Genomic DNA, 12,499 nt, shown 5'->3' with positions numbered 1-12,499 from the left:
TCTGGGTGTAGGGAGCTGTGAAGGTGCCTGAGGAGTGCTCTGGGGAGGAGAGGGTGGCCAGAGCCACTCTGAATGGCTTCAGCCAAAGAAGGACTCTCTCCCGTCCCCACCCTGCAGGGAGGTCTGAGGAGAGGGAGGCCCCCAAGAGTGCCATTGACCAAGAGACAGCAGACAGCCTGCCTCCTGGGGTGTGCCGGCACCTGCTTCAGCCACTGCCTCTGTGCGTGAGCCGGATGCTGGTCAGGACCCTGCCTACGCCTGGCCCGATTTGTGCTTTGCCAGACTGGATGCAGTGGAGAGTGGAGGTGGCTCGGGCTGCAGTACCACCCCCACCTTCGCAGGCAGCCCCTCGTCACCTACTCCCTGAAGTTACCAGCTCGACTCTTCAGGGCTGGGCTCCCAGGCTGCCCGTCCCACTTCCTTCCACCCTCACTGGCCTCCAGTGGGACTTGCTCCTGCCCCGCCCCTACCTTCCCAGTCCCACAGGCCACCTCTGGCTTGGGCTGGTTCTGTAAAGTTGCATATTTATTGAGCTTTTGGTTCTTTTATAAAGACTCGTCTAGACTCCACTGGGAAGAGTCCTTTGCTTTGGGGCCCAGAGACTCGGTGCCTTGAGCTCAGGGCAGCCTCCCGTGTTCCTGTGACCCCTACGTGCCACAGATGGGCCACAGATGGAGCTTGTGGGAAGCATCTGTGAAATAATGGGGGGATGGGTTACCACCGGACCAAAACCCCCAGACTTCCCCATCCTCAGCCACAACCAGAGCCTCTCCTCAGGTGCGCCCTGGGATTCAGTGGCGAATGTGCCCAGTTCCCACACTCAGACCAGCTCTCGGGGGAAGGTGAGTCCCCTGTGGGGGTCCCTTCAGGTACTTTAAATACAGAGTCTCACTCTGTCGCCCAGGTTGGAGTACAGTGGTGTGATCTCAGCTCACTGCAACCTCCGCCTCCCGGGTTCAAGCAGTTCTGCCCCAGCCCCACTGGTAGCTGGAGCTGCAGGTGTGCACTCCCATGCCTGGCTAATTTTTGTATTTTAAGTAGAGACGGGGTTTCACCATATTGGTCAGGCTGGTCTTGAACTCCTGACCTTAAGTGGTCCGCCCGCCTTGGCCTCCCAAAGGCGTGAGCCACAGTACCCAGCACCTTCGGGTACTTTTGACCCAACCCCCTCCATGGCTGGGGGTGCAGAGGTCGAGAGAATTCACTTGCCCTGACTCTACCTTGAAGTGGTTCTCAGGGTTGGGGTGAGACTTGGTGTGGGGACTGGGATGCATCTCTGTTCTGTGGCCCTGGTCGCGTTCGCGCGTTCTCCCTGGGCCTGTCAGCTGGCGCCAAATGAGCTCAGGTGGGGGGCGGGGAGGGAGGTCCCCGGTCGGGCTCCGCGGCTCCGCCCCTCCCCCAGGCGGGCCCTTCTAGATGGCGCGGGGCGGGCCCTGCGGGCGCGGGGCTAAAGGCGGAACCACGACGGGAAGAGCGGACGGAGCCGGGAAGCCCCTGGGCGCCCGTCGAGGGCCCAGCGCGGCGCGGAGGGCCATGGAGCAGCGGCCACGGGGCTGCGTGACGGCGGCGGTGGCGGCTGCGGTGAGTTGAGACGCAGGAGGCGAGGGGCAGCTTTGAGCCTTGTCCCAAGAGCCTCGACGAAGGAAGGAAGGGGCCAACCCGGGCGCGACTGACTCCGCTCCAAGCGTCGCTGGGGGCTGGGCTGGCCGCCCCTTCCGACCTAGTTGGAGGCTCCGCCAGGGCGGGGCCCTTCCACTGAGAGGAAACCCCTCCCAGGGGGTCTGAGGGCCCCAGGCAGAGAATCATCAGTGTTCCTCCCCCAGCAGAAAGCATGGGTGGGGGCGCTGCCGGGTCCCTGCCCTAGTGGAAGAAAACTTGTGCGGGGCTGGCAAGAGCCCCCTCCTCTGCCCCTCCCAAGCCCGGTGTGTGCACAGGGGAAGGAAGTTAGTCTCATCTCCACCTGGGGCACCCCTTGTGCCCGGGGCCTGGGAAGTGGGGTGCTCTGTGGGCAAATGCTGGGGCCTCTGAAATGGAGGAGACGTGGCAGGGAGAGGCCCCACGTGGGCAGTTGCGCTGAGAGTCAGCAGCACCTGTCCCCCAGGCGCTCCTCTTGGTGCTCCTGGTGCCCCAGGCCCAGGGTGGCACTCGTAGTCCCAGGTGTGACTGTGCCGGTGACTTCTACAAGAAGATTGGTCTGTTTTGTTGCAGGGGCTGCCCAGCGGGTAAGTGGCCACAGGGGTGGGAGGGGCATGGGGCAGGCCGGGCTGGAGAGGTGGTGGGCGGGCCAGGGAAGTAAGAGGAGGCTGGCGGAGGAGGTAGGGGTGGGCTGACAGAGAAATAGGGAGCGGGAGAGAAGGAGAGAGGGAGGGAGTGCATGGCAGGGAGCAGGTCAGGGGGTGCTGGGCAGCCCCTCTGCCTGCCTGACCCCTGCCTGGTTCCACAGGGTACTACCTGAAGGCCCCCTGCACGGAGCCCTGCGGGAACTCTACCTGCCTTCCGTGTCCTCGAGACAGCTTCTTGGCCTGGGAGAACCACCATAATTCTGAATGTGCTCGCTGCCAAGTCTGCGATGAGCAGGGTGAGCGGCTTTTCAGTGCTTGGCAGGGGGTTCCTAAGGACAGGCCTTTCAGAAGGAAGTGGCTGGCTTGGGCCCAGCCTTGGGGTGTGAGGGTCCTGTGCCCACCCTTGCCGGAGCCCTCCCTGATCCTCCTTCAGGATGCCCTTGCCCCTTCTCTCTTCCTGGTGACCTTTGTGTCTCTCCATGTGCATCGGCCTCTGGTTGGCCTTGCTCTCTGAGCTTCTCTTTTAGGGTAGCCCTACCCTTGTCCGTCTCTCACCTATTCCTGTCTCCATTATCTTGGTGGGGGAAGTCTGCCTCTGCCTTTGCCACTCCATGGGAGCCTCTGGCCCTGACCAACTCCCCATTCCCCATCTCCCTGCACCCCACCAGCCTCCCAGGTGGCCCTGGAGAACTGTTCTGCAGTGGCAGACACCCACTGTGGCTGTAAGCCAGGCTGGTTTGTGGAGTGCCAGGTCAGCCAGTGTATCAGCAGCTCACCCTTCTACTGCCGACCCTGCCTGGACTGCAGGGCCCTGCACCGCCACACGAGGCTGCTCTGTGAGTACCCCCACCCAGGGCTGTCTACTCCCAGACCCCCTTCCCCTTACTCCCGTCCCATGCTGACCCACACCTCTCCTGGACTGCAGGTTCCCGCTACGATACAGACTGTGGGACCTGCCTGCCCGGCTTCTATGAACACCATGATGCCTGCGTGTCCTGCCCCACGTAATTCCTAGCTGTCTTGGGATGGAGGGAAGGGCTGCTGGGAGCAAGGTGGGGACCTGGGGTAGGGCAGGTGCTGCCAGTTCAGGAATGGGAAGAGGGGACAGGGAGTAGAGAGCTTGGCTCTGTGGTGGGTGGGGCCCACTTCAGGCAAACTTAGATGGCAAAAGAGAAATCTATATCCACCTTAGCCAGATAAATAAGGGTATATGCCTTCACTTTCAGCCAGCATCCCCCCACCCAACTGTCCTTCCAGCCAGATAGTATGGATGGATTTGTCACTTATACAGAGAGTCACATTGATACAGCTTTAAAACTTGGGCTGAAGGAGGTTGAGGCTGCAGAGAGCTATGATAATGCCACTGCACTTCAGCCTGGGCAACAGAGTGAGACCTCATCTATTAAAATAAATAAATACAAACAAACTTGGGCTTAGAGTCAGGATTGTGCCGCTGGTTCTCTAGGGTATCTTGGGCAAGTTCAGAGAATTAACCTCTCTGATGTGTGGTGGCCCTTTCTGAACATGGGGATGTTAGTAGGTTCTCCACAGGCCTTTGATTAGAGGTAAGGGACTTTCTGTATCCATTCAAGTCTTTTTTTTTTTTTTTTTGAGACAGAGTCTCGCTCTGTTGCCCAGACTGGAGTACGGTGGTGTGATCTCAGCTCACTGCAAACTCCGCCACCCAGGTTCAAGTGATTCTCCTGCCCCAGCCTCCCAAGTAGCTGGGACTACAGGCGTGTGCCACCATGCCTGGCTAATTTTTGTATTTTTAGTAGAGACGGGGTTTCACCATGTTGACCAGGATGGTCTTGATCTCTTGACCTTGTGATTCACCCACCTCGGCCTCCCAAAGTGCTGGGATTCCAGGTGTGAGCCACCTCACCCAGCCTCCATTCAAGTCTTTATTGAACATCTGCTATGTTCTAGACACTGTTCTAGGTGCTGGGGATATAGTAGAGAACAAAATAGGCAAACATTCCTGTCCTTTTGGGGTTGACATTCTAGTGACTCTTCATGTAGTCTAGAAGCTGCTCAATGAATAATATCTGCCGTTATTGTTACTGGGGACAGAATGACAGGAACATTCTTGGGTAGAGTGAGGCTCACAGGAGAGAGGCCTGGGGAGGGAGGGGTCTCTAGGCTGGAGCAGATGCTGGGCAGTCTTGGGGAGCCCCTCCTTGTGTGCAACCCCTCATCCCTCAGGCCACCCCCTCCCTTGCAGGAGCACCCTGGGGAGCTGTCCAGAGCGCTGTGCCACTGTCTGTGGCTGGAGGCAGAGTAGGTGGTGTGCTGGGAATTCGAGTGGGAGAACTGGGATGGGCCACGAGGAGGCGGGTGGGGGTGTTATCACCCGACACCCACCAGCTGCTTTCAGTGTTCTGGGTCCAGGTGCTCCTGGCTGGCCTTGTGTTCCCCTTCCTGCTTGGGGCCACCCTGACCTACACTTACCGCCACTGCTGGCCTCACAAGCCCAGGGTTACTGGTAAGTACACACAGGGTCAGGATGGGTAGCCCAGAGTCTACTCAACGCTGATACAGAAGGGGAAAATGAGGCAGGGAGTGTGGGTGCAGAGGAACCCTGGAGGAGCTGCACCAGCACCCAGGTCCAGGAGGCCTGCCTGGTTGCTGACTGACTGCACTCTCTCTGTCTCAGCAGATGAAGCTGGGATGGAGGCTCTGACCCCACCACTGGTAAGAACCTCACTGTGTGATTCGGGCCTGCCTTCTGGAGCTGGAAAATCAAGCCTTACTGTGATCCCTAGAGCTTGGCACGTGGCCAGCACAGGGTAGACCTAGTGGACGGAGGTGTTGGGAGCTGAGTCATCAGTGGACGAGCCCAGCACGGTGCCTGTCCTCAAGGGGTGCTCAGTCAGCTGGGGTTCAGACATGTACACAGCACTCACAGTCCAATGGAGGGAATGCCCCATGGTGCTGCGGGACAAGAGGAAGGAGGCAGGGGCAGGGGACTCAAGGCAGAGGCAAGAATTCTGCTGGGCCACAGCGAGAGCAGGGCCAACTGGGGGAGGTGTCATTGCGGGGGTGTCTGCTGACCGAACCAGGGACTGTCCCCTCCTGGACAGGCACTGCAGCTAAGGGGCCTTACTTAGCAAGCAGGACTGACCTGGGGCCCCTCTTGGCTTCCAGGCCACCCATCTGTCACCCTCGGACAGCGCCCACACCCTTCTAGCGCCTTCTGACAGCAGTGAGAAGATCAGCACCGTCCAGTTGGTCGGCAACGGCTGGACCCCTGGCTACCCCCAGTCCCAGGAGGTGCTCTGCCCACAGGTGACATGGTCCTGGGACCAGTTGCCCAACAGAGCTCTTGGTAAGGGATGTCAGTGGCCCGAGGCCTTGACCTCATTCTCCTGTCTGGGGCAGGAAGTTGTGGTTTCACAACATGTCCACTTTCCGCCCCCTAACTAACCGGGTTCATCCTCTGTGCCCTAACCGGCGGGATCCAGCGGGCTTCTGGCCTAGGGTACCCGCACGAACGCCCCTGACTCCGCCTACCGACCGCAGCCCGCGTACCCCATTGGCTCTCTCTGGCCCTGCCCCAGGCCCCGCTCCTGTGCCCACGCTCTCGCCAGAGTCCCCAGCGGGCTCGCCAGCAGTAATGCTACAGCCTGGCCCGCAGCTCTACGACGTGATGGACGCGGTCCCAGCGCGGCGCTGGAAGGAGTTCGTGCGCACGCTGGGGCTGCGCGAGGCGGAGATCGAAGCCGTGGAGGTGGAGATCGGCCGCTTCCGAGACCAGCAGTACGAGATGCTCAAGCGCTGGCGCCAGCAGCAGCCCGCCGGCCTGGGCGCCGTCTACGCGGCCCTGGAGCGCATGGGGCTGGACGGCTGTGCAGAGGACTTGCGCAGCCGCCTGCAGCGCGGCCCGTGACACGGCGCCCACTCGCCACCCAGGCGCTCTGGTGGCCCTTGCAGAAGCCCTAAGTACGGTTACTTATGAGTGTAGACATTTTATGTCACTTATTAAGCCACTGGCACGGCCCTGCGTAGCAGCACCAGCCGGCCCCTCCCCTGCTCGCCCCTATCGCTCCAGCCAAGGTGAAGAAGCACGAACCAATGTTGGGAGGGGGTCAAGAGATTTCTGTTTCTTGGCCAGAGTTTGGCTGAGATCGTGGTATTAAATCTGTGGGGGGAAAAAAAGCGACTTCTTGGCGTTTCTGCGGGGCTGGGGGTGTTAAGTGACCTGGACTTGTTTTCCTGGGGGAGTCGAAGGGGTCGGGAATCTTGTCACCCCTGGGTCTGGTACCCATGGTGGAGTCCATTGTGGCCTTAGCTCCCAAGCCTGCCCCTCCCGAGTCCACTCTGGCCCAATTACCCCGACAAGAAGAGAGCAAGTCGCAGCCACAGCCAGTGAGTGAGCGGGAGCCCCGGGTGGATGAGAACGCTTTAATCGGGCTGTGAGGTGGCGGGGACAGGGTCGGGGTAGGGTGCAGCAGCTGGAGACACAGGGTCGCGGCCCCTCATCCTCTATTCATTCTACCGGGACAATGACAGGGTCTGGGAAGCGAGGGGGCCTGGCTGGGGATGGGCGCAGACTTGAGGGAGGTGGGGCAGAGTGGGGTCCTGGGAGCCGCAACTGCGGCCCGGCAGACAGGCAGTTTTCGTCGTTTCTGGTAAACAAATGACTGAGAGGAAACCCTCGGCGGGGATTAGAAATGACGCCCCGGCTGGGCCGGCGTAGATCTGGGTCAGGGAGTGAGGGAAAACCCCCGAGCTCGGGGCCTGCCTCCACCCAGGATGCGCCAGCGACGCGGGTTCCGGGGTGCGGGGGAGGGGGCTGCATCCTGGAGGGGGCTGAGCCCCGCAGGAAAACAGTCACCATCCACGGGGCTGGGGAGAGCTCTGCACTCTTTTTGATATTCAACGAACATGCAAACATATGTAAGTCGCATGCAAATAAGCAGCATTTTTTTGTTGTTGTTTGCATCAGCAGCTTGGGCACTTTTTCTGGGCGACTGGGGCGGTGGGTGCACTCCAGTGTCGCCGAGGGCTAGGGATGCAGGGGCCAGGGTGGGGGGTCAGGGAAGGTTTCCAGCGCGGGAGGGGAGGGCTGTGCAGCTCCCAGCCCTTCCACCAGGCCTGGCTGGCTGGGGTTGGGGCGGGGCGGGGGCCCTCGGAGCTGCCAGGCTTTGGGCAAGAGGCCTGGCTTCTAGTACTTAGCGATGTCCCCCTTCTTCAGGATGACCTGTCGCTGCCAGGGTGCCAGCTTGCTCTCATCGTAGCCCAGCGTCCGCAGCTTCTCTGACTGCTCCTTCTCCCGCTGCATCTCCTCCTGCTTCTGTCGCTCCTCTTCTTTCCTGAGGGTGGGGGTGGGGGCAGACCCGGTGAAATCTGGGGCCACATACCAGGGCTGGCAGAAAGGGTGGGCCAGGCCTCAGGCAGAGGCCAGGTCACCCATGTAAGGAGTGGGTTACTGAGGGTGGGGGCTGGGTTGCTGAAGACAGAGGGGCTAGATCGGGGGCAGAATGGGGTTACTGGAGCACAGGGGAGCTGGGGGAGTGGGAGGCTGAGGCTGGATTATTGTGGGCTGGGATGTTACTGGAAACAAAGCTGCTGGGTCACTGGGTGGCACCGTATGAGGAGGTGTGGCAGGGTGCAGCAGCAAGATGACAGGACCAGGACTTGAGTTGTTGGGGAGCTGTTGATATGAATTACTGAGGACTGGGGTGGGGCTGCTAGGGAGCAGAGAGACCATATAATTGAGAGACAATGACTGAGAATTAGAGACAGGTTATGAGAACATAGAGGGTAGATGTGCCCGTTGACAGAATAACCACTAAACACGTGTGGCTGCTGAGCATTTGAAATGTGGCTGGTCTAAACTGTGATGGATCGCAGGGGTAAATTGTGCACGATATTTCAAAGATTAAGTTTTATTATTATTATTAATTATTTGAGACATGGTCTCACTCTATTGCCAGGGTAGAGTGCAGTGGTGAGATTATGGCTCAAGTAATCCTCCCACCTCAGCATCCCAAGTAGCTGGAACCACCGGTGTGTGCCACTACACCCAGCTAATTAAAAACATTTTTTTTTTTTTTTGCAAGCCAGGTGCAGAGGCTCATGCCTGTAATCCCAGCACTTTGGAAGGCCAAGGAGGGTGGATCACCTGAGGTCAGGAGTTCAAGACCAGCCTGACCAACATGGCAAAACCCCACCTTTACTAAAAATACAAAAATTAGCTGGGCATGATGGTGGGCGCCTGTAATCCCAGCTACTTGGGAGGCTAAGGCAGGAGAATTGCTTGAACCCGGGAGGTGGAGGTTTCAGTGAGCCGAGATCCCCACTGCTCTCTAGCCTGGGTGACAAGAGTAAAACTCTGTCTCAAAAAAAAAAAATTGTTCGCAGAATGAGGTCCTGCATTGCCCAGGCTGGTCTCAAACTTCTGGGCTCAAGTGGTCCTCCAGCCTCAGCCTCTCAAAGTGCTGAGATTACAGGTGTAAGCCACCATGCCTGGCCAAAGACTTCCAAGAGGAGTATAAAACATCTCATTAATAATTTTCATATTATTATATGTTGAAATAATAGTTTTGATATTTTGTGTTAAATAAAACTATGAAAACTAAGCTCACCTATATTCTTCTACTGTGGCTACTAGAAAATTTTAAATTACGTATGTGACTCACGTTATATTTCTATCGGACAGCACCGGGCTGGGTGAGATTACTAGAGGCAGAAACTACGTTCTGAGGGGCAGACAATCAAGGTGATTGATACTAGGGTTAGGTTAACTGATGGGTAGAAAAAGCCAGGTTAATAGGAGGCAGGGACTGAGTAACCGGGAGCAAAGTTATCAGAGCACGAGAGAGAGATTGTGGGGACGGGGTCGGGGCACTGCAGGGAGGAAAGAGGCTGTGCTACGAGGGCTAAGGGACAGGAGGATGCGCTCAAGTCGGCCTGGATGAAGGGACGACCCTCTTCGACATGGGCGGGGCTAAGGGTGGCAGGTTGGGGCCAGCCCTGCACTCACCGCTTCTGCTCCCTGGAAGGAAAAAGAGACAGTGTCACTTGGTACCTCCGCCTCAGGGATGCAGTCAAGACCCCCTGCCAGGCCAGCCTATGCTTGACCCCCAGCTCACCTCTCCTCTTCCAGCTTCTTCCGCAGGAGGTCCCTCCTCCAGGCGGGCATGCTGGCCAGCCGGGCCTCCTCCTCCTCCTCCTGAAACACAACCACAAAGCTTCAGGGACCGCAGGGGCTGCGAGATAGGGGGCACCCTCAACCTGGGGACCTGAAGGAGTCAGGGTCACAGGAAGAGACCCTTTTGATGTACTTCTGTGGGACAAGCGGATGGAGGTGCCTGGTCACAGCCCCCTCAGAGCCGGCCTCCTCTCCCTTAGTAACCCAGACCCTTGTGTCCAACAGGAGGTGCCAGAGAGATCAGAGCTGAGTGGGACAGAAATAGAATAAGTAGCTGGAATCCAGAAGTCCGGAGCCTGATTCCGCACAGGGGCAGGTGGACAGATGGCCCCAGGCCCAGGACCTCTGGGCAGACGCAGATGCGGGCCCCACCACCCTCTTGGCTCAGGGAGACTCAGGCTGCCCGTGGCTCCCCTGCAAAGGACTTTGCTCATGCTTGCCCTCTTCCCAATGGAGTGAACACCTGCTCTACAGTCATGGGGCTGCAGTGACGTTGGGGGCAGGTGTGGTGTCCAATGTAGGCAGTTTACAGCAAAGAGTTTTATTTCCTGAATGTTACAGGAGAACAGAGGGTCTGTACACTGCACACTTCACAGACAACACTGCACACGTGATTCCCTTGACCTCAGCCAAGGAGGTAGCTGTGAGCTGCAGTAGAAAACCAGAAAGCAGACCACACTGCCGCAAGGGGGACCCGCAGCTCTCACTCAGAGGGGCTTCTTTTGCTGCCTGGCTCCACACAGAGCCCAGCAAGGCCAGGGTCCCAGAGGGGGACACCTGGTTTGTTTCATGCATGACCTGCCTATCCGGCCAACCCCCCACATCCTGCCACGATGGGACCTCAGAGGCTGAGGCAGCCTGGTCCTGGGCCCTCTGGGCGGTTCAAGGTCACCACTCTGGGTTCTTCCTGCTGCTGCCGGCCTCCGGAGGGCATCAGACAGACGTCCAGGCACACGTTAAGATGCTCGAGGGTGAACTGCGAATTCCAAATTCCGCTGCTCAGATGTCAAATAGCTCTGCCTCCTTCTCCTTCCAGAAGGAGAAGCTGCGGTCGATGTAGCGGCAGATGTCCTCGTTGCTGAACTCGCCCATCTCAGACACCAGTTCCAAGGGGTCTTCGGGGGGGCCTTCGGATCCAGGAAAGTCTGAGGTAGGGGGAGGCGCAGCGGGCGGGGGCGGCGGCTGCGGGGCAGCGGCCGGGGCCTCGGGCTGCCCCTTGGGCGGGTCCCCAGTCTGAACTGGGGCGGCTTCTTCCGTCCGCTCCTGCTCTTTCTCCTCCTCTTCCTTTTTCTTCACCTGTTCTTCGGGGGCCGGCTCAGCCTCCAGGCCGTCTCCGAAGAACCGGTGCCTGAGGTCCTCGAAGCCATCGCTCCAGCTGCGCCGGCCGGCCTCCACTTCCTCCAGCACCACACGGTGGAAGAGGCGGATGCGCTCCCACGGGTGGCTGCCCAGCCGGTCGAACATCTCGTAGCACAGCAGGTGGCGGAACTTGCGCTCCTCGCGGCTCAGGCCCATCTCCAGCAGCTGGAAATAGCCAAGCATGAAGAGGTCGAGCGTGAGGCTGTCGTAGTTCGGTGGTGCGCCGCCGTCCAGGGGCGGCAGGAAGTGCTGGGGCCAGTACAGGCCGTGCGCCAGGCCCGGGCTTGCCGGCACGCGCCGCAGCAGGCTCCGCCAGTGGCCCAGCAGCTTGCCCACCGCCTGCCGCTGCCTCAGCAGCTGTCGCAGCCGCTCATCGGGGCCGCGGGCCACGCCGTTGCTCGCCGGCGGCCGGGGGTCATCTGTGGCGTCCGTGGCCTCCAGCCCCGGGCCGACACCGGCGGCCACCACGCGGGGCAGCAGTCTGCGTAGGCGCGCCTGGGCGCGGCGGCCCGGGCCGCGGAAGGCCCAGCGGCGCCAGTGCTCCAGGAAGAGGTAGACGATGCGCTCCTTACGAAGGTCGAGGTAGTCCTGGACGCCGCGCAGCTCGGTGCAGAGGGGCGGCCGGCGCGCCAGCTCCTCGGGCTCAGGCAGCGCCGCCTGGCGATCCTGCGCTTCGGGAGGACCCAGGGTGCCCAGGGGCTCCCAGTCGGCCAGTGGGCCATGGGCGGCGGCGGCGGCGGCGGCAGCGACCGCGCTGGGCTGGCTGGAGCCGGCTGCCACGTAGTCTTCCTCCAGGACGGGCTCACGGCCCGGGGCGCCGGCGGACTGCGGGGGCTTGCGGCGCGGACAGAGCGCGGGCGCCGCGCCCCGCGCGCGCAGCTCGTAGGTGGCGCGGAGATGCTTTACCGAAACGCCGCACTCGAGGATCTCGCGCGCCACGGCCTCGCGGCACCAGCTGAGCGAATGCGAGCGGCCCAGACACTGCGGCCCGGGCCGCCAGGGCGCGTCGGGCAGCGGCGCCAGGGGCTGGCCCGTGTCGGCTGTCAGCAGCTCTGCCAGGTGCGCGGGCCGGCCGCCCAGCGTGGCCAGCAGCGTGGCCATGCTCTTGAGCAGCGTGGAAATCTTGCTGCACCAGGCGGGCAGGCTGGCGGCGCGGCCCTGCATGCGGCGCGGGTCGACGGTGAAGCGCGGCGCCGACAGGGCGGCTGAGACAGGCAGCAGCTGCTCCAGCTCCAGCTCCAGCTGCTCCAGGCGCTCCTCCAGCTTCTTCGCCTTGTGCAGCACCTGCAGGTTCTCGATTTGCTGCTCGATGCGGAGGATGTCGGCCTCGGTCATGAGCTCGCCGAAGGGCCCAAGGATGGCGTTGTGCTCGCTGGAGTACCTCCAGCCCTCGCGGGGGTAGCAGCATGAGCTGGCGGCCGTCAGCTAAGGCGGGGAAGACAAGAGAGGGGAGGGAGGCGCGTCTGCCTCTGGCCCAGCTCCCGCCGGGAACCCTTTGCATGTCCTAGGTGGTGTAATGGCTCCTCCGGGCTGCGTCTGCAGGGAGGGGCCGTGTCTGGCCGGCGAGGGGGTGACGCTGGGGCGAGGCTTCAGCCCGGGCCGCTGCTCCGGGCTCTGGCAGTGTCCACTTTGGTCGCTGGCGAGGGCCACGGCCGGTCGTTGGTCGCTGCTGCGGCAGCAAGGAAGACAGGCTGGCAGACGG

The 12,499-nt window shown here is 60.8% G+C and overlaps 4 protein-coding genes across 8 annotated transcripts in view; 3 read left to right on the top strand and 1 right to left on the bottom strand.

Moving 5' to 3' along the window:
• PLEKHG5 (pleckstrin homology and RhoGEF domain containing G5) overlaps positions 1-1,382 on the top strand; it is a 32,388-nt gene extending 31,006 nt beyond the window's left edge. For 2 of the 3 annotated variants that reach the window (XM_064363179.1, XM_021669903.2), the window contains exon 21: positions 118-1,381. In XM_064363179.1, the coding sequence (XP_064219249.1) occupies positions 118-127 (10 nt within the window). In that variant the 3' untranslated portion in view covers positions 128-1,381. Of the gene's footprint in view, positions 1-117 lie in introns of all 3 variants that reach the window. The other variant, XM_021669901.2, reaches the window with a different exon arrangement.
• Positions 1,383-1,416: 34 nt separating this feature from the next.
• On the top strand, positions 1,417-3,290 carry LOC105731722 (tumor necrosis factor receptor superfamily member 25-like). The gene is made up of 6 exons (XM_064363693.1): positions 1,417-1,581; positions 1,935-1,992; positions 2,085-2,222; positions 2,444-2,578; positions 2,951-3,118; positions 3,208-3,290. The coding sequence occupies exons 1-6, from the start codon at positions 1,417-1,419 to the stop codon at positions 3,288-3,290; spliced, it is 747 nt and encodes a 248-aa protein (XP_064219763.1).
• Positions 2,123-6,440, top strand: LOC105731785 (tumor necrosis factor receptor superfamily member 25). The gene is made up of 9 exons (XM_012473682.2): positions 2,123-2,222; positions 2,444-2,578; positions 2,951-3,118; positions 3,208-3,286; positions 4,507-4,562; positions 4,660-4,767; positions 4,939-4,976; positions 5,430-5,610; positions 5,843-6,440. Coding segments are annotated over exons 5-9 (657 nt in total). The 5' UTR covers positions 2,123-2,222; positions 2,444-2,578; positions 2,951-3,118; positions 3,208-3,286; positions 4,507-4,561; the 3' UTR covers positions 6,172-6,440.
• A 232-nt stretch (positions 6,441-6,672) lies between these two features.
• The window catches only part of ESPN (espin), a 36,486-nt gene continuing 30,659 nt past the window's right edge, over positions 6,673-12,499 (bottom strand). For all 3 annotated transcript variants that reach the window (XM_021669905.2, XM_064363177.1, XM_064363178.1), the window contains 3 exons: positions 9,380-9,459; positions 9,271-9,282; positions 6,673-7,597 (listed from right to left, as the gene is read on the bottom strand). In XM_021669905.2, coding sequence (XP_021525580.2) covers positions 7,450-7,597; positions 9,271-9,282; positions 9,380-9,459 — 240 coding nt within the window. In that variant the 3' untranslated portion in view covers positions 6,673-7,449. The remainder of the gene's footprint in view (positions 7,598-9,270; positions 9,283-9,379; positions 9,460-12,499) is intronic.

Source organism: Aotus nancymaae, unplaced genomic scaffold, assembly GCF_030222135.1.
Source record: "Aotus nancymaae isolate 86718 unplaced genomic scaffold, 86718_ANA_hifiasm-v0.15.2.pri h1tg000053l, whole genome shotgun sequence".
In the NCBI taxonomy this organism is placed as follows: domain Eukaryota; kingdom Metazoa; phylum Chordata; class Mammalia; order Primates; family Aotidae; genus Aotus; species Aotus nancymaae.
This window is presented reverse-complemented; position numbering and strand designations above follow the sequence as displayed.